The sequence below is a fragment of the Mesoplodon bidens genome (assembly GCF_964165515.1).
Source record: "Mesoplodon bidens genome assembly, chromosome: 1".
Taxonomy (NCBI): Eukaryota; Metazoa; Chordata; class Mammalia; order Artiodactyla; family Ziphiidae; genus Mesoplodon; species Mesoplodon bidens.
Window position 1 is genome coordinate 221,347,633 of NC_138176.1, and position 26,991 is coordinate 221,374,623.

At 39.4% G+C, this 26,991-nt stretch overlaps 1 protein-coding gene across 5 annotated transcripts in view; it reads right to left on the reverse strand.

Moving 5' to 3' along the window:
• Nucleotides 1-26,991, reverse strand: part of SLC10A7 (solute carrier family 10 member 7) — a 256,930-nt gene that overhangs the window by 36,152 nt on the left and 193,787 nt on the right. For 3 of the 5 annotated variants that reach the window (XM_081225974.1, XM_081225972.1, XM_081225971.1), the window contains 4 exons: nucleotides 23,389-23,472; nucleotides 13,437-13,602; nucleotides 12,244-12,295; nucleotides 2-75 (listed from right to left, as the gene is read on the reverse strand). In XM_081225974.1, coding sequence (XP_081082100.1) covers nucleotides 2-75; nucleotides 12,244-12,295; nucleotides 13,437-13,602; nucleotides 23,389-23,472 — 376 coding nt within the window. The remainder of the gene's footprint in view (nucleotide 1; nucleotides 76-12,243; nucleotides 12,296-13,436; nucleotides 13,603-23,388; nucleotides 23,473-26,991) is intronic. The other 2 variants (XM_081225975.1, XM_081225973.1) reach the window with 1 other exon arrangement.

A 26,991-nucleotide genomic window follows, 5' to 3' on the forward strand; every position in this document is an offset into this window, starting at 1 on the left:
CCCAATGTGAGAGATTTGTGTGTAGAACAGAACATGACAGCCACAGTGTCTGCTGGTGTGAAACCTGAATTATTCCTAGTGGCAAAAGAAAAAAGTGTTTTACAAATAAAAAGCATATTTAATACATCCTCAATCAAATGTAGTACCTACCTTTGTGCTAACATCCCTTTGATCAGTCCTGGTGACAGAAGTAATCCTATACCCAAATGTACAGAAATGTCCAAATTTCTTTCTAGAGAATAATTTCTGAGTCATTTATCCATGAAAAGGAGACAGTCTTAAAAATGTGTGGTGGAGGTCTTCTAAAATCACATATGTAATCAGCTTGTGGCACAAGACTTTATAAAAATCACGCAGCAAGGAAAGTTAGCTCAGTCACTAGGCTATCACTTGATTTTAACCCAGTGGCTTGAAAGAGTTAATGTAACTCAAAAAGCCTTCCCTCAAGGAGCAACACATCCCTTTGGCAGCAAACAACGCCTTTGAGAAATACACGGTATGAACAAAGGTTTAACATCATATGTTTTAGTAAAAATAATAAATTACCAGTTTTTATCCATTACTATGTATCAGGTATTCCCTTAAGGTCTTTGCATATAAAGACAAAAACCCTATCAGGTAGGCAATACAATATCATTATTTACAGATGAGAAAACTGAGGCACACAGAAGTTATGTAACCTACCCAGGACCCCATAGCTAGGAAGTAACAGAGCGAGGATTTAAATCAAGTCTGGCTCCTGTGCCTGCGCTTAACTGCTATTGTTTTATTGTTATATAATATGTTAAGGATAAAAAAAATCTTGCATAGTCAAAATCCATTAAATGTTATGGGGATCAGTACTGGTGAATATCATATTCAGATTTCCTATTTTAGATCATAAAGATTTAGAGAACCAGGAACCGAAAAGGTTAGAAATGTAACTATTATTATTGCATCCTTGGTATGAAACTATTCCTTCCTGCAGGATCAGTGTCTGAAGATATAGTGAGTCTGTTCATTCCCGCCCTGAACTCAGACAAGAGGGTTAGCAAACGGCAAAATGTTCTAGAACCCGACTGCATGCAAATAGTTGTAGATGTAACAATCTATCCAATTGTCAAGGATCTCTAAAGAAAGAGACCCCACCATGTCCCTTAGTAACCTCATCCTTAGATACAACTTTCACTGGGAGAAAAGGCTTCCCTCAGCAGCTCCCACATCCTGTTTCTTTGTTATATACTCACTGGAGGGGAGCAGGATCCTCTCCTCCACCACCTGCTCCTCTGTACATGTTAAGAGAATATTTAAATTGCCCTTTAGTCTCCTCTCCTTTGAAAAAGCATGTAAGCTCATGCTTCCTAACCAGTCTTACCTGCAGCCGTTTTTGTTTTTGTTTTTTTAAATAACATATTTCCAAAATGAATTTTTGGTGTCTCACCTCAGTTGAAAGAGAAGGAGGGAGGGAGACAGAGAGAGAGAGAGAGAGAGAGAGAGAGAAAGAAAGAGAGAGAGAAAGAGAGAGTCTCTAGAGAGGATGTTTTGTTTCTGAAGAGCAGGATGATCTCAAGCTTGGCAGGGGTGTAGGGGATGATGACGAAGCCTGTAGAGAACTTCTTGGAGGAAATTACAGTTGAGCTAGGCTTTAAAGAACAGGTTTAGACATGCACAGATGCGGATTTTACGTAAGGGAGAGCAGAACGGAAGCATGCAAGTGCAGGAGGCAGTTGGCAAAGCGCAGACTCTCCAGGCTGACTTGTGTGCAGGGGCACTCGCTCACGTCCAGGAGCGTGGACTCCATAAGACAGGATAAGGGGAAGTACTGAAGGACATGGGACAGTAGAATGGCATGGTCAGACCCGTTCTTAAGGAAGAGTACTCACACAGCCCAGTATAAGGCTGAAGTTGATGAGCCCAGGCAGGGAGCAGAAAGCTATGAGGGCCTGAAGAATCACAGTGAGTACAGGAGCTGGTGGTAAGAGACATGAAGATAGAATTAAAAGAACTTCTCAACTGGTAACTTCTATGAAATATTCCCTCCCAACAGCTTAAGAGTACAGGCAGTGTGGGAAACACTGGAATTTAAATCCAGACCATCCTTTTGCTTAGATATAAAATGGGGATCATACTGTCTGCCTCTTAGGGTCACTGTGAGGATAAATGCCAATGTCTGTTAAGAACTGGGCACATAGCAAGTGTTTAAAAATGCTACTTTAGGGCTTCCCTGGTGGCGCAGTGGTTGAGAGTCCGCCTGACGATGCAGGGGACGTGGGTTCATGCCCCGGTCTGGGGAGATCCCACATGCCGCGGAGCGGCTGGGCCCCTGAGCCATGGCTGCTGAGCCTGCGCGTCTGGAGCCTGTGCTCCGCAACAGAAGAGGCCACAACAGTGAGAGGCCCACGTACCACACACACACAAAAAAAAGCTAGTTTACACTTTTATTGTTATTGTTGCCTTGAGAGAAGAAGAGCGATTGAAAAGAATTTAGAAACTTTGAGAGAAGTATCAAAGCATTAATGGAAATAAGGAATGGAAGAGGAAGCCCAGTAGGGTCTGGGCCGGAGACCCAGGAGTTGAGGTTTAAGTTCACGGAATTTGCAGTAGTGAAGGGGGCTGTGTTTTCAAGAAATCTGGTGAAGAGAAGAAAAGGGCCATGGAGACAAACATGTTTATACATAGAAAGTGATGATACAGCAGGTAGAAATAATGGACGAAACCACATCCTCAAAGGGGCCCGAGAGGATGAGACTGAGATTAGCTGGAGAGGAGAGTGTCCTACAGTCTGAGAGTCTGTGAACTGGAAGCAAAAGAAGACAAGGTGAGTGAAAAATACAGAAAATTTTCAGGTGGAGAATAAGAAAGTGGAGGTAATTTACATCAAGAGAGTTTACTTTCTGTACAAAGCGTGAGGCACTTCATTCATCTACAGAGAAGTCTGAGGGAATACTGAGGCCTGAGAACCTAAGAAATGAGAAAAACTTGACATAAGCAGACGGGAATATGACCTACGGTCAATTCACAATGAATAAAATATGTCTCCAGGAATGAATGCCCAGCTGTGATTGTGGAACACGTGGCAGAGCCAGCTGGCCTAGTCTGGGGTCTTTCTCCAGCAATGCTCTGGTGTCAGTAACACTGCAAAGGCCTTTGAGGGCTTCGGCTGCCCTTGTTTCTAACCAGTTGTTGCTGCATCTGGATTTATGCAGTTTGGTTTTCTTCCAAGGGAGTCCGGCAATACACTTCTTCTTTGGTGAACGCTGTTCTGCTTGACCCATTTCTTTTTTTTTTTTTTTTTTCTTCTTTTTCCCATTTTTTTTTAAAGTTTATTTATTTATTTTTTTAATTAGTTTCTGCTTTATAACAAAGTGAATCAGTCATACATATACATCTGTTCCCACATCCCTTCCCTCATGCATCTCCCTCCCTCCCACCCTCCCCATCCCACCCCTCCAGGCGGTCACAAAGCACCGAGCTGATCTCCCTGTGCTCTGCGGCTGCTTCCCACTATCTATCTACCTTACGTTTGGTAGTGTATACACGTCCATGCCTCTCTTTCGCCTTGTCACAGTCCACCCTTCCACCTCCCCATATCCTCAAGTCCATTCTCAAGTAGGTCTGCGTCTTCATTCCCGTTTTGCCCCTAGGTTCTTCATGACATTTTTTTTTTTTAATTCCGTATATATGTGTTAGCATACGGTATTTGTCTTTCTCTTTCTGACTAACTTCATTCTGTATGACAGACTCTAGGTCTATCCACCTCATTACAAATAGCTCAGTTTCGTTTCTTTTTATGGCTGAGTAATATTCCATTGTATATATGTGCCACATCTTCTTTATCCATTCATCCGATGATGGACACTTAGGTTGTTTCCAGCTCCGGGCTATTGTGAATAGAGCTGCAATGAACATTTTGGTACATGTCTCTTTTTGAATTATGGTTTTCTCAGGGTATATGCCCAGTAGTGGGATTGCTGGGTCATATGGTAGTTCTATTTGTAGTTTTTTAAGGAACCTCCATACCGTTCTCCATAGTGGCTGTACCAATTCACATTCCCACCAGCAGTGCAAGAGTGTTCCCTTTTCTCCACACCCTCTCCAGCATTTACTGTTTCTAGATTTCTTGATGATGGCCATTCTGACTGGTGTGAGATGATATCTCATTGTAGTTTTGATTTGCATTTCTCTAATGATTAATGATGTTGAGCATTCTTTCATGTGTTTGTTGGCAGTCTGTATATCTTCTTTGGAGAAATGCCTATTTAAGTCTTCTGCCCATTTTTGGATTGGGTTGTCTGTTTTTTTGCTATTGAGCTGCATGAGCTGTTTATAAATTTTGGAGATTAATCCTTTGTCAGTTGCTTCATTTGCAAATATTTTCTCCCATTCTGAGGGTTGTCTTTTGGTCTTCTTTATGGTTTCCTTTGCTGTGCAAAAGCTTTGAAGTTTCATTAGGTCCCATTTGTTTATCTTTGTTTTTATTTCCATTTCTCTAGGAGGTGGGTCCAAAAGGATCTTGCTGTGATTTATGTCATAGAGTGTTCTACCTATGTTTTCCTCTAAGAGTTTGATAGTTTCTGGCCTTACATTTAAGTCTTTAATCCATTTTGAGCTTATTTTTGTGTATGGTGCTAGGGAATGATCTAATCTCAAACTTTTACATGTCCCTGTCCAGTTTTCCCAGCACCACTTATTGAAGAGGCTGTCCTTTCTCCACTGTACATTCCTGCCTCCTTTATCAAAGATAAGTTGGCCATATGTGCGTGGGTGTATCTCTGGGCTTTCTATCCTGATCCACTGATCTATCTTTCTGTTTTTATGCCAGTACCAGACTGTCTTAATTACTGTAGCTTTGTAGTATAGTCTGAAGTCAGGGAGCCTGATTCCTACAGCTCCGTTTTTCGTTCTCAAGATTGCTTTAGCTATTCGGGGCCTTTTGTTTTTCCAAACAAATTTTGAAATTTTTTGTTCTAGTTCTGTGAAAAATGCCATTGGTAGTTTGATAGGGATTGCATTGAATCTGTAGATTGCTTTCGGTAGTAGAGTCATTTTCACAATATTGATTCTTCCAATCCAGGAGCATGGTATATCTCTCCATCTATTTGTATCATCTTTAATTTCTTTCATCAGTGTCTTATAGTTTTCTGCATACAGGTCTTTTGTCTCCTTAGGTAGGTTTATTCCTAGATATTTTATTCTTTTTGTTGCAATGGTAAATGGGAGGGTTTTCTTGATTTCATTTTCAGATTTTTCATCATTAGTGTACAGGAATGCCAGAGATTTCTGTACATTAATTTTATATCCTGCTACTTTACCAAATTCATTGATTAGCTCTAGTAGTTTTTCGGTAGCATCTTTAGGATTCTCTATGTATAGTATCATGTCATCTGCAAACAGTGACAGCTTTACTTCTTCTTTTCCAATTTGGATTCCTTTTATTTCCTTTTCTTCTCTGATTGCTGTGGCTAAAACTTCCAAAACTATGTTGAATAAGAGTGGTGAGAGTGGGCAGCCTTGTCTTGTTCCTGATCTTAGTGGAAATGGTTTCAGTTTTTCACCATTGAGGACAATGTTGGCTGTGGGTTTGTCATATATGGCCTTTATTATGTTGAGGAAAGATCCCTCTATACCTACTTTCTGCAGGGTTTTTATCATAAATGGGTGTTGAATTTTGTCGAAAGCTTTCTCTGCATCTATTGAGATGATCATATGGTTTTTCTCCTTCAACTTGTTAATATGGTGTATTACATTGATTGATTTGCGTATATTGAAGAATCCTTGCATTCCTGGGATAAACCCCACTTGATCATGGTGTATGATCCTTTTAATGCGCTCTTGGATTCTGTTTGCTAGTATTTTGTTGAGGATTTTTGCATCTATGTTCATCAGTGATATTGGCCTGTAGTTTTCTTTCTTTGTGACATCCTTGCCTGGTTTTGGTATCAAGGTGATGTCGGCCTCGTAGAATGAGTTTGGGAGTGTTCCTCCCTCTTGCTTGACCCATTTCTAATGTGTCTAGATCTCTCTGGTCAAGAAAGCTCTGATTTCATCTGGCGCTGGCTGCCATGTTGGAGCAGCATTTCCAGTGTGGCTAAAGAGGATGTTTGCAAGATATGCTTACTTGTCCTCTGCTCTGGGGTAAGGAGACCGAAGGTAAGCCCACACGGGGAGGTATCTGGCCTGATGTGGGTTGGAACACTGCCCTAGGGTCCTACTGACACAAAGCCCTTCAGTGGGGAGAGAAAATCAGGACATAAAGATGGAATGTTTGAGGTTAAAAACAATATTCCACCTAAATAGGGCTGACGTATACTCTATGTCTACAGTAACAGACTGTTCCACATCACAGATCTTGGAGAAGCCAGCAGAGCACGTGTTCACTTAACCTTCCATCCAAGATGAGGAGGAAGAGGATGAGGACGGTGAGTAACCACAGCAGTAAACATTAAAGAAAACTTTTTCTATCATATATATATATATATATACAAATATATATATATTATTGAAGTATAGTTGATTTGCAGTCAACATTTATTGAGCAATTTTCTAAGCACTTTGCATCCAGTTCTTCGTTCTTCATAGAACAGCCTTATATGGTAACAGTATTTTTGTCTCGTTTTTTTCCGAAAAGGGATCTTGAAGCACAGTTGCCTCAAGTCACACAGCTAATAAGGAGGCTGCCCCAAATTGTGAAGACAAGTTTGCCTTCTGAGAAGAACGTTATAAAAACTCAAAACCATAACCAAAATCACCACACAATTTAGTGGATGAGAGCAGCCATCCTGGTAACTAACCCTCCCTCACCCATGCTCTGTTCAGGGGTGGTTAAATGGTGAGAAGTCGTGACAACACACAGAAAAACAAAGCGTCCCATACCTTATATTAAGCGGTAATGACTATAATTATTTTCAGTGATTATCATCTCTACTGTGTCTGCTCACATTCTTGAAAGGAATCGCATTACTATTTATTTTCGAACTCTACCTTATCTCTATTTAATATTGATTTTCTTTTTATCTTGTGTTTATAATTCTTTTGATTACTTTGGCTTCCCTCGAGACGTTTATTTCCTTTTCTTCCGAACTGGTCTTTTTATTCTCTCACAAAGCTTTCATTCAGTATTTTCCACATAATATTTATTTTGCCTTCCTTTGAGTACCCACAAAGGAAAACATGTCAAAAGGTTTTACTAGCAGAATTACAGAATGTGCAGCAGAAAAGGTCCTCTGAGATACTCCCGTCTAAGCCCACTGTTTTTACAGGGGGAAACTTCCACGTGAAATACTTTCCTTTGTTAACCTCTGTACCTGTGTGGTTTTTTTTTTTTAACAGAACATGGTTTAAAAATCTTTACCTGGGCTTCTCATCTTTTTTTTTGAAATTTTATTTTATTTCATTTTTTTTATACAGCAGTTTCTTATTAGTTCTCTATTTTATACATATTAGTGTATATATGTCAATCCCAATCTCCCAGTTCATCCCATCACCCACCCCCACCCTGCTTTCCCCCCTTGGTGTCCATACGTTTGTTCTCTACATCTGTGTTTCTATTTCTGCTTTGCAAACCGGTTCATCTGTACCATTTTTCTAGATTCTATATATATGCGTTAATATATGATATTTGTTTTTCTCTTTCTGACTTACTTCACCCTGTATGACAGTCTCTAGGTCCATCCATGTCTCTACAAATGACCCAATTTTGTTCCTTTTTATGGCTGAGTAATATTCCATTGTATATATGTACCACATCTTTATCCATTCGTCTGTCGATGGGCATTTAGGTTGCTTCCATGACCTGGCTATTGTAAACAGTGCTGCAATGAACATTGGGGTGCATGTGTCTTTTTGAATTATGAAACCATAATGGTATATTATGGTATATACCATCTGGGTATATGCCCAGTAGTGGGATTGCTGGACCATATGGTAATTCTATTTTTAGTCTTTTAAGGAACCTGCATACTGTTCTCCATAGTGGCTGTATCAATTTACATTCCCACCAACAGTGCAGGAGGGTTCCCTTTTCTCCACACCCTCTCCAGCATTTGTGTTTGTAGATTTTCTGATGATGCCCATTCTAACTGGTGTGAGGTGATACCTCATGGTAGTTTTGATTTGCATTTCTCTAATAGTTAGTGATGTTGAGCAGCTTTTCATGTGCTTGCTGGCCATCTGTATATCTTCTTTGGAGAAATGTCTATTTAGGTCTTCTGCCCATTTTTTGATTGTTCGTTTGTTTTTTTTTATATTGAGCTGCATGAGCTGTTTATATATTTTGGAGATTAATCCTTTGTTGATTCGTTTGCAAATATTTTCTCCCATTCTGAGGGTTGTCTTTTCGTCTTATTTATAGTTTCCTTTGCTGTGCGTTTTTAAGTTTCATTAGGTTCCATTTTTGTCTTTACTCGTTTTAGGAGACCTCGTCTATCACCAGCTGTGTGGCACTAAACAAGTTACCCAGAGCTCTGGCTTAGTTGGCCCATCTCTGAAATGGCTAGGAGACTTCCCAGGAATAACAATGTTCCTCTTCTCTCCTTCCCTCCCTTTCTCCTTCTCCTGCCCTCCAGGTCACCCTCCTTCCCTCCCAGGGCTATGGCCTGAGGCTGAATGAGACATCTGGTTGAAAATGTACTGATAAGGGCTAAAGTACCTAATGCAAATATTTATATTTGTTTTCTTCCTTTTCCTTTCTTAATAGTTTCTTTTGTCACTCCAGGTTTCTATTACTCTAGTTATCAATCTACCAAACTATTTTGTATATACTTTTAAAAGGCTCCCAATTACTGCTTTATTTTTCTAAGCTTTTTCAACTTTTTTCTTCTACCTTTGAAGCTTCTGAAAGTTGCAGAAAGCTTAGGTCACTATGGACAGTGGACTCTTGGTTTGATGAATCAACTTGCCATTCCTAGCAACCGTGACAGAGAAACGTCCAAAAGAATATATTGCAAAACTAGAAATGCCAATTCTCTCTCTTCCATAATTCGTTTTTGAAATAATATACACTACTGTGATATAACAACTATTTTACAGTAGCTAACATTTCTTGAGCACTTACTATATACTAGGTATTATGCTGAGGGCTTTATGTGCGTATTATTTAATTCTCCAAATGACCCTATGAGATAGGTACTACTACTATCTCCATTTTATCAATGAGGAAACTGACAAAAGTTACAAAGTTATTAAACAGGATTGAAACTTGAGTCTGTCTGACTCCAGAGTTGGAAGTTTTAACCCTGATGCTCTTCTTTGGATAGATAAATGAGAACACAGAATAACAACTCTCAAATGTATTTTAAATACTCAAAGTAGAAGAGTCTCCCCTGCCAGACACAATGACATGTTACACAATGGTAACATGTCAGGTCTGTAAACCTAAGAAATATTAACCAGGTAAACAAGTGTTGCAGGGAAGTTGAATTTTCTAGGCTGGGTCTCTCCTGGTTTATGCTAAACTTCCACCATCAGAGGTCAGTGGCATGCTGTACAAAAAAAGACAGACTGATTTCTATGTTGAGATTTTTGTCTCTGGATATCTGGATTGGTTTTAGCTTTACTGAATTGGCAAGTAAAAGAAAAGAAAAAAACCCACCACAGGCCAATTTCACTAATTTTAAGAAGGAAGGAACAAAAAGTAGAAAAAGAAAAGAACTCAAAGAATAAACCAATGGGTCCTAGTTCTAACTCTTGGTATCTTTGACTAATTTGTGTGTGTGTGAACTTGGAGAATCCAGTTATATGCTCTCTACAAATTCCCCAACCAAAACAAGTATTGTGAATATTAAAATTAATTGAAGTAGTTTAGTGCAGTGGAAAAAGTACGGGTAAATTCTTTTGGAAATGTCAAATGGAGATGAATTTTAGTTCTAAGTGCAGTATTTGCCATCTGATTTTGGGTAAGTTACTAAACTACTAAAATCTGATTTTAGGCAAGTCCCTAAACTACTCTAAGTGTGGGTCATCATCTTCAAAATAGCAACAAAAATGCATAGTAATCTAGTCTTTTGCTGTCAGACTTACACAAAATAACATATGCACAATCCCTGGCACAGTGCCTGGCACAGAGTAGGGTTCAATAAATGTTGGTATTTTTCATTCCTCCAATAAAATCCTCAAGTGCTATGGGGTCTTCCAGCATGCAAATAGAATGTGAAAATCATAAATTTTGTCTAACTGAAACATCTCCAAATTTTAATGGCATATTTTGGGGCTACACAACCACTACCCAGGAGCATGATTACGGCTACTCCATATTCTGTTGTTTACCAAAGAACATGCAGGTCTGGCAGTGGGCCAAGCAAGTTCAAAACACAACACAACTTTAGTGAAGGCAGAATAAGGCAGAATAGAAGGGCCTCAAAACCACAAGACTTTATGAAAGCCCAGCCTACTCCATGCTGAAAATTCTCACTTCAAATTCAACTACTTGTGATACTCCCCTCCCCCAGCCCTCCTTCAGCAATCCCAGTAGTGGCTGTTCTGTGCTTTTCAAGGAACTTTTCAGTCACTGACAGTCTGATATGATAGGATGACTGGGTCTGAGGATTACTTCTGCCACAAGGACCAGCAAACAAACAGCCAGCGGAAGGCAAACATCTTTTCGAAGGTGACGTAACAAGCCATTTACAAAAAGAACTTTAAAATAGCTCCTACTCTCAGACTTACCCAATTAAGTCACATTTTCTCTGTGACTTAATGGCTCCAGGCTCTACTTTTACTTCATAAATCACAACCACAAGCTTGGGAAAATGCTTCAAATTACACCAATCAATAAATTTTTATTGACTGTTTACAACTGGCCTCGTGCTATAGCAAGTGCTCTAAGAGCCAAGTGCCTAATGTGAGGCCTGAGCCATCCACGCTCTGATGCTATTTCAGGCCCCATAAACAACACAGGTCCCTTCCCTTGTGGCAGCTCATTGCCAGCACCTGGCATTCAAGGCCCTCGCAATCTGGCCCCAGCTTACTTTTCCAGTGACTATTATTATTTTTAATTTTCCTCTACTCCTATTGTTCCACCAGGTCTTTGTGTGTGTGTGTGTTTGCATGTCTACTTTTCCTTTACTCTTTCTTCTTCCAAGAACTCCCTCTTTGCATCTGTGTTTGCTGAATAATTAGCTATTCTTTATGACTCACATCAAATCCCATCTCTTCCATGGAGTCTTGTTCTACCACTCTCTTTGGAAGTGCCTTCTTCCTTGAATTGACTCCAGGTTGTGTTACTGTCGCACTAAGAGAACACTCAGTTACCAATGCATATATCTAGTCTATAAACTCATACAGGATCAAAATCATTGTTTGTGGTATCCACTAGGGTAACTTTCTCCTACCAAAGGCTTAAGTCATATCTGCTGAATGTATAATACTGGTGGAAGAAGTGAGGCTTTAAGAACAGGAAAGATGGACTAGGACATGGACACAAATTTTGACACGGGGTCAGCCTGAGCAAGGGACAGAAATGAGGATGCTTGAGGTTCTTCCAGGGAACAGCAAAGATTTTACCTCAACCTAAAGCTTAGGTAGTGTGAATGCTAGTAGTGGTTCACTTGGCCCCCCAAAATGAACCTCATTCTGCAGGCACTGGCTGACCATTGAAGGTCTCCGAACAGGAGACCTATTATCAGGACTCTGAGTTATGGGAAGCAGTAGGAAATACACAAGAAAAGTTCAGTCTGGAAATGAAGAATAACAGTACGACATGCATGGCAATAGTCTAGGGAGAAAGAGCAACGAGAGCCTGAATTAGGGAAGAGGCTTGGAAAGCACAAGAAATATGATTACCGAGGTAGGATCAAGACATTGAAAAAATAATAATGTGAAGGATTCCAGCCTGAGTAACTCTGTGGATGGTAGTTGCATTAAAAAATATGAGAGAAAGAGGAAGTACTGGGGAAAAAGATTAATTCCATTTTGAATATTTTGAGTGTGAGGTCTTGTTAAGACAGTCAGGTGAAGATATCCAAATGGTAGGTGACGAGCAGTGCCAGAGCTCCAGAAAACAGTGCAGTGGAAGGTCTAGGCTTCATCAGCAGGAAGCTGAGAGCTCGAGCCAGTAGAACGGAGGAGGCTGCCTAAGCACAAAATGTGAATAATGAAACGAGGGCCAAGAACAGATCCTTTGGTAACTTCTACAACTTGAGGGCGGCAGGAGCAAGATGCAACAGTCGGGAGACAGGAGACCAAGTAGAAGAATGTAGGGGCCGAGAAGCCAAGTAAAGAGCATGATTCATCAATTAGGAAATCAACAAGAGATACCAGATCACTTACCTCGTTGAAAAGATGAATGTTAAAAGCATAAAACTCAGCTGAATGGAACAGACTGAAGAAAAAAAAAAAGATTAAATCTAAATTAGCAGTGTAAAATCAGTATCTGTAGCATACTTACTAGTATGCTTCGTTTTATCTGAAACTTATGGGAATTCAAATAGAAAAATAAACAAACGAATAAGTGAAACACACACACATTGCTAAGCTGACAGAATCATTTAAACTAGTGGGACTCAACTTGTTCTTTTTACTTTATTTCTTCCACGCCTCGCAGCATGCGGGATCTTAGTTCTCCAACCAGGGATCGAACCCGGGCCCCCTGCAGTGAAAGCGCACCTGGGCCCCCCGGCAGTGGAAGCGCAGAGTCTTAATCACTGGACCGCCAGGGAAGTCGCTCAACGTGTTCTTAGTGAAGATATCCTCAGATATAACCTATGATATTTGCTACTCAGGGTAACTCTAAAACCCTCTTTGATTTAAAGTTTGGTTATTTGTTCAATTTAGGAAGAGCTGGTTTGTACTATCAAAAATAGCAAATAGCATAAATGTGGTAGCATATAACATATATTTTAGAATGACTCATGTTGCTTTTAATAACAAAACATTCTTTGATATTATAATTACCAAAGTAGTCTTTGGTATTACTGGGTGAATAGAACAAAAGGTTAGTTTTGGACCCTAGCAGTTACTTGCATTTTATAGCCTGCTGCTTCTTAAAATGAAATGATATGACTTTGGGTATATTTTAATAGAAAACATTATGTAAATAGTCACATTTTAACCAATGCAGCCAATTACTATACTTAGAAAACAACAGTACCATATATTATACATCCCACTTTTAATTCACAATAAAGGGTAGGATTAGCTTCAAGTTACAATAAAATAAATTGGCAAAAAAGTGCTCAATCTAGCATTTGAATTTGACAGGTATTATGGCTTCTTTCATCTGGCATCAACTATTGTAAATCGGACATAAAAAACAAAGGAGATTATGTCATAAGTGCATAACTGATGTCTTTTTAAAGAACAGATACATACGATAAAGTCACTGAGTCCGTACATGCAACACAAAAGGAAGTATTCTTTTCTAAGCAAATGAATATTGGCAATGAATTTAGGGACCACAGATGGCTTTGCTTTGCTATTGAGGAGGCTGAGGAGTAGCAAGGGTATCCCACCTTCCAACTTACTTATGAACAGTATGAGAATAAGACTGAATCTATCCAGGTCGATATTTGGGTTCGAGAACGTGTCACAGAAGGTTGTGTAGATTATCATGAGGAGCACGCTGCTGCTGACAGCACCAAAAGGAGGCTTCTTTCTTTCAAGCCAGTCCTTGATGTATCTTCGGACAATCTGAAACACAGAGACCAACAGTTTGCCTCTTTTCAGACGTGGAGGGAGTTGAACTGGGCATTGCAAAATGATTCTGACAGCAGAAAGACATAAAGGAAAGAGAATAATTTGGAGGATGGCCATAGGGGATTTCAAAGCTTTCCTGCCACACCACTCTTCTCCTGGGGAATTTAACATTTGTAGTGCAACTTCCACTGGTGTCCATAAGGACAGTATATTTTCCACTGCATTCAAATCCATCCTTAATCATGCCAAATGCTCTTTGCTAGCTGTCACTGAGACATGCCCATTAAGCCTCCCCAAAGTTTATCTCTTCTGCTGATCCTAATGGATGTGTGTAATTATCACAGTCCCCTTTGCCTCGATGGACAATTCCAAGTGCAACTTTGGGAATCTTAACAATCTGACATCTTCAAGAATTTCAAGACAGTAGATAATCGAAAATGATCCATGGAACATATTAATATTTAAAATGCTAGCAATGCACCAGAAGTTTTTAATTAAATTATAACTCATGCTTGAAAAGCAAAAGTGCATGTGTTGTGGGAGTTTAAATAATTCAGACTCTGAATATCTAGAGTTTTTGTGAATCCAAAGACAAATGCCATTTGCATGCTTTTAGAATTCCAGAATTAACACTTAAAAATGAATAAACCTGTCCTAACTTTCCTACAAGAGGATGAGTGAAATATGAAGTTATCTGGCAATCCTCTCATATTTTAAAATCAAGTCAGATATTTCAAATCAGGACCACCTGAACATTGGCGATAACTTTAAGTTTGGATATAAAAGTGAACCGCTCTATTTAAACCCTTTGGCTTTTGAAAGAAGCTGAACAAACCCGATAATGAAGACTAGAGTTGAGAGACATGAAGTTTTGAGTCACTCATTATCCTGCATAATTGAACATGAGATTTCACAACAGGCTGAATTACCATGATCCATTAGCAATAATGAGGTCAGGGAACTTCTCCTGACAAGGCTGATGGGGGTCTGTCATCTTCCACTCTGTCACTAAAAAGGCTTAATTCGCAATGAGGCATGCCTTCACCGATACTCAAGAACAAATAAACGACTCTCCAGAGAACCCGTGAACAAACGGCTATTGGATAGATTTCCTCCGACCTCAAGGACTCAGTAAGTAAAACAAGTGTTGAAAAAGGGTGTCCTGGCAGAAAGCTGACCAGTTTGTATGAAGTACAGGTGCAGCACCTTGAAGGTTGGGTGGGGTGGGAGGAGAACGAGGGTTTTATATAGAGAGATAAATAGCGGTTAAATATTTTTAAAAAGTAGATCTTGTAATTGAAGTTACAGCTGGATTTATAAAAAATCATGTTTTGTCTTGGCACAAGTGATCCGAAACCACAGTAATTTATCTAGTGTTCATTTCTTTCTTTAAAGTTTAAATGTAGTGAGGTAGAGAGAAATAAGAGGAGTTCTGTCACATAGTATTATGGACTGATGTATTAGCACACAAATTTTGGTGCCTGAGGGACCCAGATAGTCCCATGTTCAGATATGTCACCATGGGGGTAGGTGCTTAATAGAAGGCTACAGAGACTTCACTTAAAAGGTCATTTCATTATCTGTTGTTTCTGGTAGCATAAAGCTGGTAATTGGTCCAATTCAGTGCAACCCAACTTATTTAGGAAATAAAATAAATGGAAATTACACAGAGTTATTGAAATTGATACTGTCCTCCAATTTTGTTTTAATATATAATGGTTAAAAACACAGAAGTCCTCTCTTTGCAATAGGTTATAGAATGTATGATCCCAATTCCAAAAGTATTGGGTTGGCCAAACAGTGCCTTCGGTTTTTAAGTAAAAATAAAAGACACATTTTTCATTTTCAAAGAACTTTATTGAAAAACATATTCACCCTTTTGTTCCACTACCTTCTGCCATTTTTCAGGCAACTTCATAATTCCATCTTCCCAAAACTTTTTATCTTTTTGAGCAAAGAACTGTTCCAGGTGCCTTCTACAGTCTTCCAGGGAATTGAAATTTTTTCCATTAAGAGAATTTTGTAAAGACAGAAATAAATGGAAATCTGAAGGTGCAATGTCTGGTGAATATGACAGTTGAATCAGAACTTCCCAGCCAAGCTGTAACAGTTTTTGCCTGGTCATCAAAGAAACATGTGGTCTTGCATTATCCTGTTGGAGGATTATGCATTTTCTGTTGACTAATTCTGGACGCTTTTCATCAAGTGCTGCTTTCAGTTGGTCTAACTGGGAGCAGTACTTGTTGGAATTAACTGCTCGGTTTTCCAGACGGAGCTCATAATAGAGGACTCCCTTCCAATCCCACCATATACACAACATCACCTTCTTTGGATGAATACCGGCCTTTGGTATGCTTGGTGGTGGTTCATTTCGCTTGCCCCATGATCTCTTCCATTCCACATTATTGTACAGTAGCCACTTTTCATCCCTCCTCATGATTTGTTTCAAAAACGGAATGTTTTCATTACGTTTCAGTAGAGAACTGCATGCAGAAATATGGTCAAGAAGGTTTTTTTCGCTTAACTTATGTGGAACACAAACATCAAAGCGATGAACATAACCAAGCTGATGCAAATGATTTTCAGCGCTTGATTTGGATATTTTGAGTATGTTGGCTATCTTCCGCGTGGTATAACATTGATTGTTCTCGATTAATATCTCGACTTGATCGATATCAACTTCAACTGGTCTACCTGACCATGGGGCATCGTCCAGCGAGAAATCTCCAGCACGAAACTTTGCAGACCACTTTTGACATGCTCGGTCAGTCACAGCACCTTCTCCATACACTGCACAAATCTTTCTTTGCGTTTCAATTGCATTTTTACCTTTCTTGAAGTAATAAAGCATAATATGCTGAAAATGTTGCTTTTTTCTTCCATCTTCAATATTAAAATGGCTACACAGAAGTTCACCAATTTTGATAAGTCGTTTTTTTTAAATGCACGCTGATATGACAGTTGTCACAGATAATCTAACAAAATTGTTTCGAATGAAGGTAAAGACAACAAAGTGCTACTAGAGCCATCTTACAGAAAAAACTGAATGAACCTTTTGGCCAACCCAATAAAAGCGTCTTCTTCCACTACCATCGAGCCCTCTGACAAAATAAACAAATAAATATGAATGAGGTGTAACTCGAAAGTCAAAGCCATTTTAAAAACCAAGACAAATCTGTAATCATCAATCAACTTTATAAGCTGTGATTTGACTCAGTCAACCTTATTACCTCTTTCTTCATTACAAAGTACTCAGAGTCTCATAGTATATTAGGATTCTTTCAATAGGCAAGAAACATGGGCTCCAAATCCTGCATCCTGCATCCTCCTAGCCAAAATGACTTTCTTCTAAACTCTAGCTCACAGAAACACATGCATTCAAAATTAAATGACTTTTTTGCTTTCCCCTGTGGAGAGAGAAGGGGAAAAAAACTCCTCTTCAGGAATCTTTTTATTTTATTGTCTCACCTTCTACATTTTGATTTTCTTTTTTTAAAATTCAGCACAAGGAAAGGTTAAAGGGAAACTAAAATTTGAATCCCTGTACTTCTAATAAGCTGAGTGACATGTCAATTACTGCATGACCTCCAAGCTGAACCCCTGGAAAAATAACACAGCTTAGGTGAAGAAGGTTGATATGCAGAGGTAAGTGAGAAGTGTAACAGCCATCATTTTGTTTTCTTCATTTTCTTTTTCAGGGTATTTTCTTATGTTTTACTTTCTACTCTGTCTCTATACTTATAAATTGATTTTTGAGTGGGGATATATAATGGATAATTTTTCATGTTAAGTCTGAATTTTAAAATTTCTTCAGGTGGCTTTAATTTTTTTAAGATTATTTTTTTCATGTGTTTTTATTTAAAAACAATTTTTTAAAACTTTATTACAATTTTTAAAGGTTGCTTTCCATTTACAGTTATTACAAAATATTGACTCTATTCCCCGTATTGTACAATACATCCTTGAGCCCATCTTACACCCAGCAGCTTGCACCTCCCCTCCCCCTCCCCTATATTACCCCTCCCCCCCACCACTGGTAACCACTTGTTTGTTGTCTGTATCTGTGAGTCTGCTTCTTTTTTGTTATCTTCAATTTTTATCCTCTATTCCACTGAATCCATACATTTTCATAAGCTGCTTTGTTTCTTCATTAACATTCTGTTGAAATGTATAGTAAGGGATATGATATCAAATCCAATTATGTAACGCTTATTAAATATTGAGTAGATTCAAAATAATATCTGTACACTTTCTAAAAAAGTAGAAACAATAATAATAGATGAATACAAGAAGCACCCATCATCTACTGCACTTTTCAAAAATTCTTTCCCTCTATTATTTACTTCCATTCTCAGGAGCAAGGTCGTGCAGATATTATCCTGCTCAATTTACAGTTGTAAACAAGGGCATAGAGGCCCCAAACAGCTTGAGTAAAATGTTAAAAAGCTAGTCAGGTGGATGAGCAGAGCTCTGACCTCTATTTCCTGAGGGAATAATAGTGTAGGGGTTCAAGGTACAGACTTTGGAGCTTCTTACTTTGTCATCTTGGGCAAATTCCTTAACTTCCCTATGCCTCATCTCTAAAATGGATATAATATTAGTTGTAGTGAGGACTAAGTAATTAAATAAATATAAAATGCTTTAGAACCAGGGACTGTACGTAGTAAATGATGGCTATTCTTATTTCCAAGTCCCAGTTTGGTGATGTTTCTCTCACAACACTGTTCAGCAATACATTCCACTGCATAACGTAAAAGTCACTGTTCTCTCAAAGCAATTCAAGTGAAGCAATGAAAACAGTTCATATCTAATTTTATAAATGCAAAATTTTACTAGCATTAATAACATTAACTGCAGCTTTAGCTGGATATTATTTAATACGAAAAGCCAATCTCAAACTGTGAAACAAATCACTAATGAAAGACTAGAGAATGCATAAATGATAAATAATATGCTTTTTTTTACTATTAATTTATTGAAAGAAAAGTGGGGTTTAGTGTGTTGTTTTAAAAAATATTTTTCAAAGGTGCTGGAAATTCAATTTCATTAACATTTATTCATAAATCTCTCAAATTTAATGCATAAAATAAGTATTTGTCACAAGCACTTAGATACATTGAAGGCTTTAGCGGAAGAGAAGAAATATTACAACAACAGACATTTTATTTCTTTCTAGAATTGACAGAAGCAACAATCTCCCAACCATCTATGGAAAGACTAATCTTATCTCACAGAGTCACAGCATCTTCGAGCTGGAAGATATTATACTCCTCGTCCTACAAATGAGGTAAGTGAGGCCTAGAAGTCGTGTGTATAGCCAAGCAGTGGCAAAGATCAAACTGGACCTCACGTCACATCATAGTCAGTCAATAATGATTTCAACCCCAAAGAAGTACTGTTTGGAGAAAACACACACAAAAAAAGAAAATAAAATCCACTCTTAGAAATATAAATAAAAAATGGAATGATGAAGTTTTTTGTTTTTTGTTTTTTGTTTTTCCGGTACGCGGGCCTCTCACTGTTGTGGCCTCTCCCGTTGTGGAGCACAGGCTCCGGACGCGCAGGCTCAGCGGCCATGGCTCACGGGCCCAGCCGCTCCGCGGCATGTGGGATCTTCCCGGACCGGGGCACGAACCTGTGTCCCCTGCATCGGCAGGCGGACTCTCAACCACTGTGCCACCAGGAGAGTCCCGGAATGATGAAGTTTTATCATCACTAAAAGATTATGGAAAATATTTTCAACTCACCCTTCCTGGTCTTTTTCTTCTCCCTCTAGTTCCCGTTGTTTATTTAAAAGGTAACAATAAAATCTCATTTAAAGATGCATATAAAAGTCTATAGAGATGTTTATTTTCACAATGTGGCACTGTAACCATAATGTGGTTACAGTGGAGAAATGAGGCTACGTTGTCAGGAATCTAACTCCTCTGAAGTAAATAGTACACTGAGCACTTCTAATGAGGGCTTCAAAGATTGCATCACAAAGGTTAGGTCTGTCAATCAATTACAAATGAGCAGAGATAAAAGAGCAGACAAGGTCCCTGGTCTCATGGAGCTCATGTTTGAGGAGATAAATAAAAAGCAAAACAACAAATAAATGAGAAGCAGTTAATGAGCCACACCAAATAGTGGTTTAAACTGGATAATACATGAGTGATTGAGTGGGTAGCCTCTGGAGGAAGGGAGAGGAAAGGTCTTTCTGAGGAGGTGACAGGTGAGAGGGTGTTGCCAACAGAAGTACCAGCCAGTGCAAAGGTTCTAAGGCAGCATCAAGGCTGGCTGCTTTCAGAAAACAGAAGCAAAGTCCGTGAGACCCAAGGGTAATGGGCAAGTGGGAGAGTGTTAGGGGGAAGTAAAAGGGACTTGAAAGCGGAGGACAGGCTGAAATAATCCTGTAAGGAAGCAGAGTAAGATATCTGGAAAGTACTGAATGACATTTTAAATTTGGGGTCATGAATTTAAAACAAGATGAGAACCAATCATATGTTTCTCTCTAGTGAAGCTGGAGACCTAGGGAAAATGGCTGCTGGGGGTACTGAGGGGATAGGTTCAAAGTTTTCTTCAGCCAATGTTTTTATACAGCTTACACCCAACTACTGAGTATGCTATTAAATATACTTATGATAGAGTTTCCGCTTCCTGGAAGCTCACGGGTACATTACTGTCTCTCCTGAGAAATACGACAGGTGAAGTAAGATGGGGGAACTGGAGTTTACTCTAGGCCCAGGGAGTCAGAGCACATCAGAGGGCGTCTCTGTCTTGAGTCTTTAGGAGTGAAGAGGAGTTTGCTGGCAGAAGCGACGGCGACGAGATAAAAGGCCTGGAGCGGTGAGGGGGCACCGCACCGTTGGGTGAGGGGACAGTGGGCACACCGCGTGGCAGAAGAGGAGCCTGTGTGAGGGGGACGGTGGGAGGGGACAGGCTGGGGTCAAACTGAGAGGGGCTTTGTGGGCCACACGAGGAGTGGGCGACGGGGAACCACGAGGGAAGTTTCTAAGGAGTGCAATAACATAATCTGGTTTGTCTTTTAGGACTACCCTGGAGTGGGGAACACATTAGATGGGGACTGGAAGAGATTCCCAGCAGAGAGACAGGGTTGGGAGGTGCAGTAATTTAGACAAGAGAGGGTGAAGGTGTGGCACCCTCTCTGGCATGCACGGGGCTGCAGATACCAGAGCTGAAAGATTTTGGAGGCAGAAATGGTGGCATTTTGTGCCTGCCTGGATGTGAGGGAGTAAGGACGTTAGGCGGCAGGGTGGCTTCTAGGGGGAGAGACCAGGGGTGTGACTGTTAATTCCCAAGGCTAGAATATAAGAGGTACATGCAAACACATCTACCTTGTAAGTGGTTGCAAACATAAAGGTTTCCCCTTTGAAAAAAGCCATGAGGGTACTTTGGTACTAGAGAACTTTTTAAAAACCAGCCCTCTTGCTTTTTGACTACCTTTACTGCTTTATAATTTACTGTAATGCTTTACTACCGGGCACGCAAGCTATCTAACAATTCATTATTCTCTCTGGATAAATAGTCTTAATTACATAAATAATCACTATATATTTAAAAAATCCATTGAATAGTGTAGACAAAGGTTTTTTTTGTCCATATAATTGAAGACAAACATTTATTATTAAGAGAGATTGCTTCTGAGATCCACTAAGAGAAGAGTGTGTGAGCCCCGAGTTATTATATGGAATTAATTTCAGAACCAAGAGAATAAGCATGGGTTTAAACTAATACTGTCCAGAGCTGAGCAGGGCAGGTAGGTTCCTCTATAAGACACAGCATTTCCCTAAGTGATCGTAGACCTCTCACGAATTCACTCCCTCCCTCCCTCCCTCATCCAACACATATTTATTGGGTGTCTATGGTCTGGGTATGTAATGGCAAACAAAGCAAATGTGGTTCCTGTACTCATAAAGCTTATCGTCTAATGAGGGAGACCAACTGTTAACAAGCAAACAAAAGATAAATATATATTGTGACAAAGGCCAAGAAAGGACTCAAACAAGGTGCCACAATAAAGAGTAAAAGGGAAACATACTTCAGGTAGGTGAATTAAAGAGCCCAATGAGCAATGAGTTGCAGTGGGAGGGTGGGTAGAAAGACATTCTAAACAGAAAAATTAAGCAGCAGTTGAGAAAAAGCCAAGGCTAGAGTTTAGGAAATGGGCAAAGAGAGAGGTAGACGCCGTAAGACTTATTCAGAATACCTGTTATGTGAGCAGCACTGTGGGAATATTTTTTCAAGGATTATCCTATATTTAATTAAATGGTATTCTCTGAGTGCTTTTAAACCCTCCCCCTTTACTGTAAGTTTAGACCCTTTCCTAAAACTAAAATTAAAAAAAAAAATAGCGCATGTGTAGTGGATGCTGTGTTGTGCCCCCCAGACCCATCTCTTCAGGAACGAGATGCTTATTCCCATATCTGCAGGGCATGTTGATTGACTGAAAGATCTCAGTTGACTTCCTCTTTGGGAACTGCTGCTAAGAGAGCAGACTCACCCAAGGGCATACCGCGGAGGGGCAAGGAAGCCAGCATCTGATGACTGCTCAGCACAAGAGGAGAGAAACCAGGCACACGCGTCTTAGGCAGGACAACTCTGAGGGGGTGGTCCAGCCTGAGGCTGTGGCACCTTCATCCCCGTCCTACTTGTCCCACTCTCCCAGGTGTTGATCCCAAGGGTTCTCCCCCATTCAGCTTCCTGCATGGAAACCTCTGTCTCAGAGTTGATTTCCCAGAAAACCTAAGACACCATGTAAATAGTCTATACACACACCATTTTTTATTGTTAGTGCCTCAGAGAGTTGCTTCCTGTTTCGTATCTACAGGGAATTTGAAAATGATGATGAAACTATACAGCACTTACCTGTATCAGGTTCTGTGAGGACAAAAACTTTACATGCATCATATTTCATTAGACGCCCACAACAACCCTTCAAGATAGGTCCCATTATTACACAGTTTGGTAAATTATGAACCTGGAGCTAAGGAGATTAAACGACTTGCCCAAGGTCACACAGCAAATAAAAGGCAGAACTAAGAGCTAGAGTCTAGTTGCTCTTAAACCAACATCTGTGCTCTTTGTCACCCTAATGTACTCTTTTTTCTAAGACTCACTCACTTTAGCAGTACATTAAATTCTGTACGCTGTTACTGTGGCTACCTATGATGAAAACAACAATGACAACCTTGGTTTTGAATCTGTATGCTCATAATTGAATTATATGCTCATCATCAGCCTGTTATAAGAAGTTAGGAATTTCTTCTACGAGTCTAATTCAGTAAGAATGATAAGGGAAACTAAACTTTCTAAGGTCTAATTTTAAGAGCTAATAGAATTAAATGTTTATTTTATCAGCTACAAGGTCACAAATATGATCACTGCTATCGGAGGAGCCTAAGAATAAGAAGAAGCCAGTGAAATGCAGATGGTTGTCCCCCAAATGGTCATAATTGCTGAGACCTTATCAGAAATCAAGGTAATGATCTGCTAGATGTTTCCAAGCTAGCTACATAGCTACAAAGAAGGGAAGATAAATTTTAAGCGTCAAGATTGTGTGCTGGTGTCCCTATATATAGCTATCTGTAAAGCAGATGGATGTTAATTAAAAAAATAAAAAGATGAGACCTTTGTGGCTGAGGAAACCTTGTGTTGGACAGTCTTAGATTTTCATTTAACCATCTCTTCCTCTACCTTTTCTCTCGATTGTCCTGACATTACATAAGAATTCACAATTTGATCTATAAAGAAAAGAGCAGAGGGAATTGGAGACCTTACCTGTCCAATAATGAGGGGAACCACAACAGTCATAAAAAGCTGAGAAAAAATAGATGTAAAAGGCACAGAAGAGGAGGAGTGAAGCTGTAAAACAAGAATACGAGGAGTTAGAATCACTTTAAATCCGTTCTCAATACTGCTGTTAACTAGTGTAATAAATGAATTCTCTCACATGCACAAAGACTTGGTAGCTATATACAAGGAGCAAGTGAAGTTACTTTTATTTTTGAAATTTAGCACGAAATAGACTGAGTAGTTTAATATATAATTTTTATTGGGAGACTAAGATTGAAGAAAAATAACTATTGTTTTGCAATTAACTTAAATTTCTTATTATTAAGTACATTTCTGAATTGTAAAGCCATTCTGTGTTCATACTGTCTGTACTCATATGACATATTTCACCTGTATTTCACCTGTAATCATAGTTTATGTGATTTCTATTTCACCCGTCTGCAGATACCTAAAACAAACAAGTGTGTCTCATTATTTTATTAACGAGATAATATTTTTATTCATGTAAATGAAATAGTTTCTAACTTTCCTACTTCTCCAAAACAAAGGCAATGATTCTCATATCCTTTAAAATTCATTCTTAAACAAAATCTTGGAAATGGGAACTCCTGAAATGGAACTTACTTTTCAACTTAAAATTTCAACTTAAAATTTCCTAAATTTGTATGTCTTAACGTTGTTCAGAATTCCTGTTTTGACTCTGTCCTCATTTTTTGATTCTTTCTTTGCTAATGACGGCAGTCTCAGCTTCATAAAGATGCTACTGCCAGCAGCACAAGGCAGTGTTTCTCTGTGAACACAGTCACACACTCACATTAACCTCAACTGCCAAGACCTGCTGTCTTCCTATTAACTTTCTAATGTTTTTTCAAAATCTCCTTTCTGGACAAATAGTAGCCTGTTCCATAGTTGTTTATCCCTTTCATGAGTCCCTTCTGCAAACAGGTTCTCCCAAGCCATCAGTGATGATCCCCCTGGCCCTTGGAAGTTACTTTCACCTTCCGCTGCAGACCACACCTCAATTTTCATATTCACCTAAGTTTAGTTAGACTTGGAAATATCTTTTGGAAAGTAATTTTTGTGAAAGATGTGGAGGAGGTAATGATGGAGGGCAGAGAATATTTAATAAAACATATCAAATATTTAGACAAGTGAAGTCAATAGCTCAGAATGAAGTGATGTGGGACCAGTGTTTTCACTGATTTCTGATTTCTGTGTGAACTGGCTTACCAAAATCTTTTCTATGCCCTGGTCTATTTTATAAAACTCTGTCCCCCATCCTCGGCCCCAATCTATACGCACTCAGAAGATCAAGAATGTATGCCCTGTCCGTCAGTGGCCTGCCTCCACTTAATACTGCCTTCACCACCGACCACTGGCTGTCAGTTTCACCCACAAAAAGTGTAGCCTCTAGCCTTTTCCTCCAGAACAAATATAAACGAAAGAAATGCAAGCAGAAAAAATGAAACTGGTGAAGAACACACAGGCTTTGTGGTGTGTTAAATGTTACATGGCCGTTAGATATTTCTTTTTAGGCAAAACCAAAGTATTAAAAGCTAATGATTACACCCTATTTTAGAGCAACGATGTCTTTGAAGTGCAAGGTATTTAACAAATATATTCTCTCCACAAATATTAACCCTAAGGATGCTCCTGGGGCAAGGACTGAAATAAGGAAAAATATATTTTACAAAGAAACTGAGGCACTGGATAATTAGAAAAATAAACTTTAAAGAACAAAGTTTTCAAGTTCAGAAACATTCAGGTCAATGCTCTATCCATAGGTTTCACAATGTTTGAAGATAGGCAGTAGGGGTCAAGGTGACAACCCTCAAGTAAAAAGCCTTAATGCTTGCCTGAAATCTCATGGGTGATCTCACATATCTCTGTTCCTCTTTTTATCTCAACTTTATTAAGTTATTTAATGTATTTTTAAATGTTTTCATGAATAATCATATGAAGCTATATTCCCTCTGTCAGCCGAGTGCTTATCCCAGGAACTGGCACAGAGAATATGTACGCAGAAAGCATAAACCTGTGCAGAATGAACAGATGAACTAATTTGTAAACATGGGGTGCTAAAAAGACACAAACTCTTATCCAAAATCATATCCCTGTTTTTTCTAAGAAAAACCACACAAAACTTAAGTATATCTAAAAATCTCTTATTATCACATAGCATTACAAAATCAGTTGGTATTATTCTTTTCACTGCTTGTTTATCACTAGTAACAAAATGAATTCGAACGTGCACCTAGAAACTAAAGGCATCTATTCATGATAAAACCCTAGTGAAGAAAGGACCAGCTCACACGCACGTGTGCCCGTGTAAAACAACAGAGCGAGCCTGGTGGTGCATGTTCCCTCCCTCAGTTCTCCTCCACCCCCTCCTTAGCTCCTTAATGCTGCTCTGGAAGGGAAGACCTAAAACGGATAGAATCCTAACCTGCAAGAGACTTATAGTCCCATTAGCTCTTTTTAAAGATTGAAAACTGAGGTCCAGAGAGAAGCAGCTTGTAATGAACACTTCTAATACCTGTGTTATGATGTGAAATTGGCAGTGCTTCTCAAACACATGCAAGCAACTCTTCAGCCAGATCTGCTCTGTGATAGAAGCCAGATCCACACCAGGAAGGCTGGTTAGTTTAACCATAAAGTATTACTGCAGAGCAATAAACTCAGATCAAATGGAGAGAAAAGTTAAAATGTGATTTCATGTATTGAGTCCATTTGGGGGGTTCTTTTTAATCCTAATTCAATCTAAAAGGGAAGTAGAGGAAAACCCATTTCAACTTTGGTGTTGAAGAATATTCTGTGTTTCACTTTCTAGATCCATCACGTAATAGACCACCTGCCTGTTCAGTGTTTGGGAGCCTCTTGTTCCTAGAAGACAGTGGAAAAGGCTATGGGGTGAGGGGGAGGGTGGGAGGTTGTCCATGATCCCCAAGGTCCCTTTGTCCTCGAAACCACCCATGATCTCTGATCCACTTGATTAGGAGCACAGGTTAAAGCAGCCCTCCTCTGCGGCTTTGTCAGATCAGAGGCCAGAGCAAGCTAGCCGGGGATGTAAGTAACTGGGTACACGAAACCAGACTAAGTACGGTGGAGATGTTGGGGAGGAAGTCCTGCAGGGTGGCTTCCTTAGAAGTGGCTCTGAAAGGAAGGAAATCTCAGTCCTGGGGTCTAACTTGGCATAAGTCCTTTCTTTTGAATTGGCCACCAGACTTGTCGCTGTGGTCATTTTGAAATGCAGAGGTCCCCTTGGGGAGGTTCCTGACACTATGAAGTATGCCCTGGCATCCATAAGAAAGAAGAGTGAGCATCTGCATTTGAGAGCATGACCAGAAAATTACAAGACCCAATCATTTTGCATGCAGAGTTGATTTTAACTAAAGCAGAAGAAAATACGCTGCCTGGGCTATTTGGTTCTTCACATTTTAATGAGGAACCTCATGTAGTTTCTATTTCAGAGACCAATGTGTTTGGTCTCTGAAGCATCAATTATTGAAGCATCAATAATTTGCATGTTTGGATAAAGTTGCGGGTTCAGCATAAGCTTGTGTCAAGCAAGTGCTCTGGGCTTCGCTG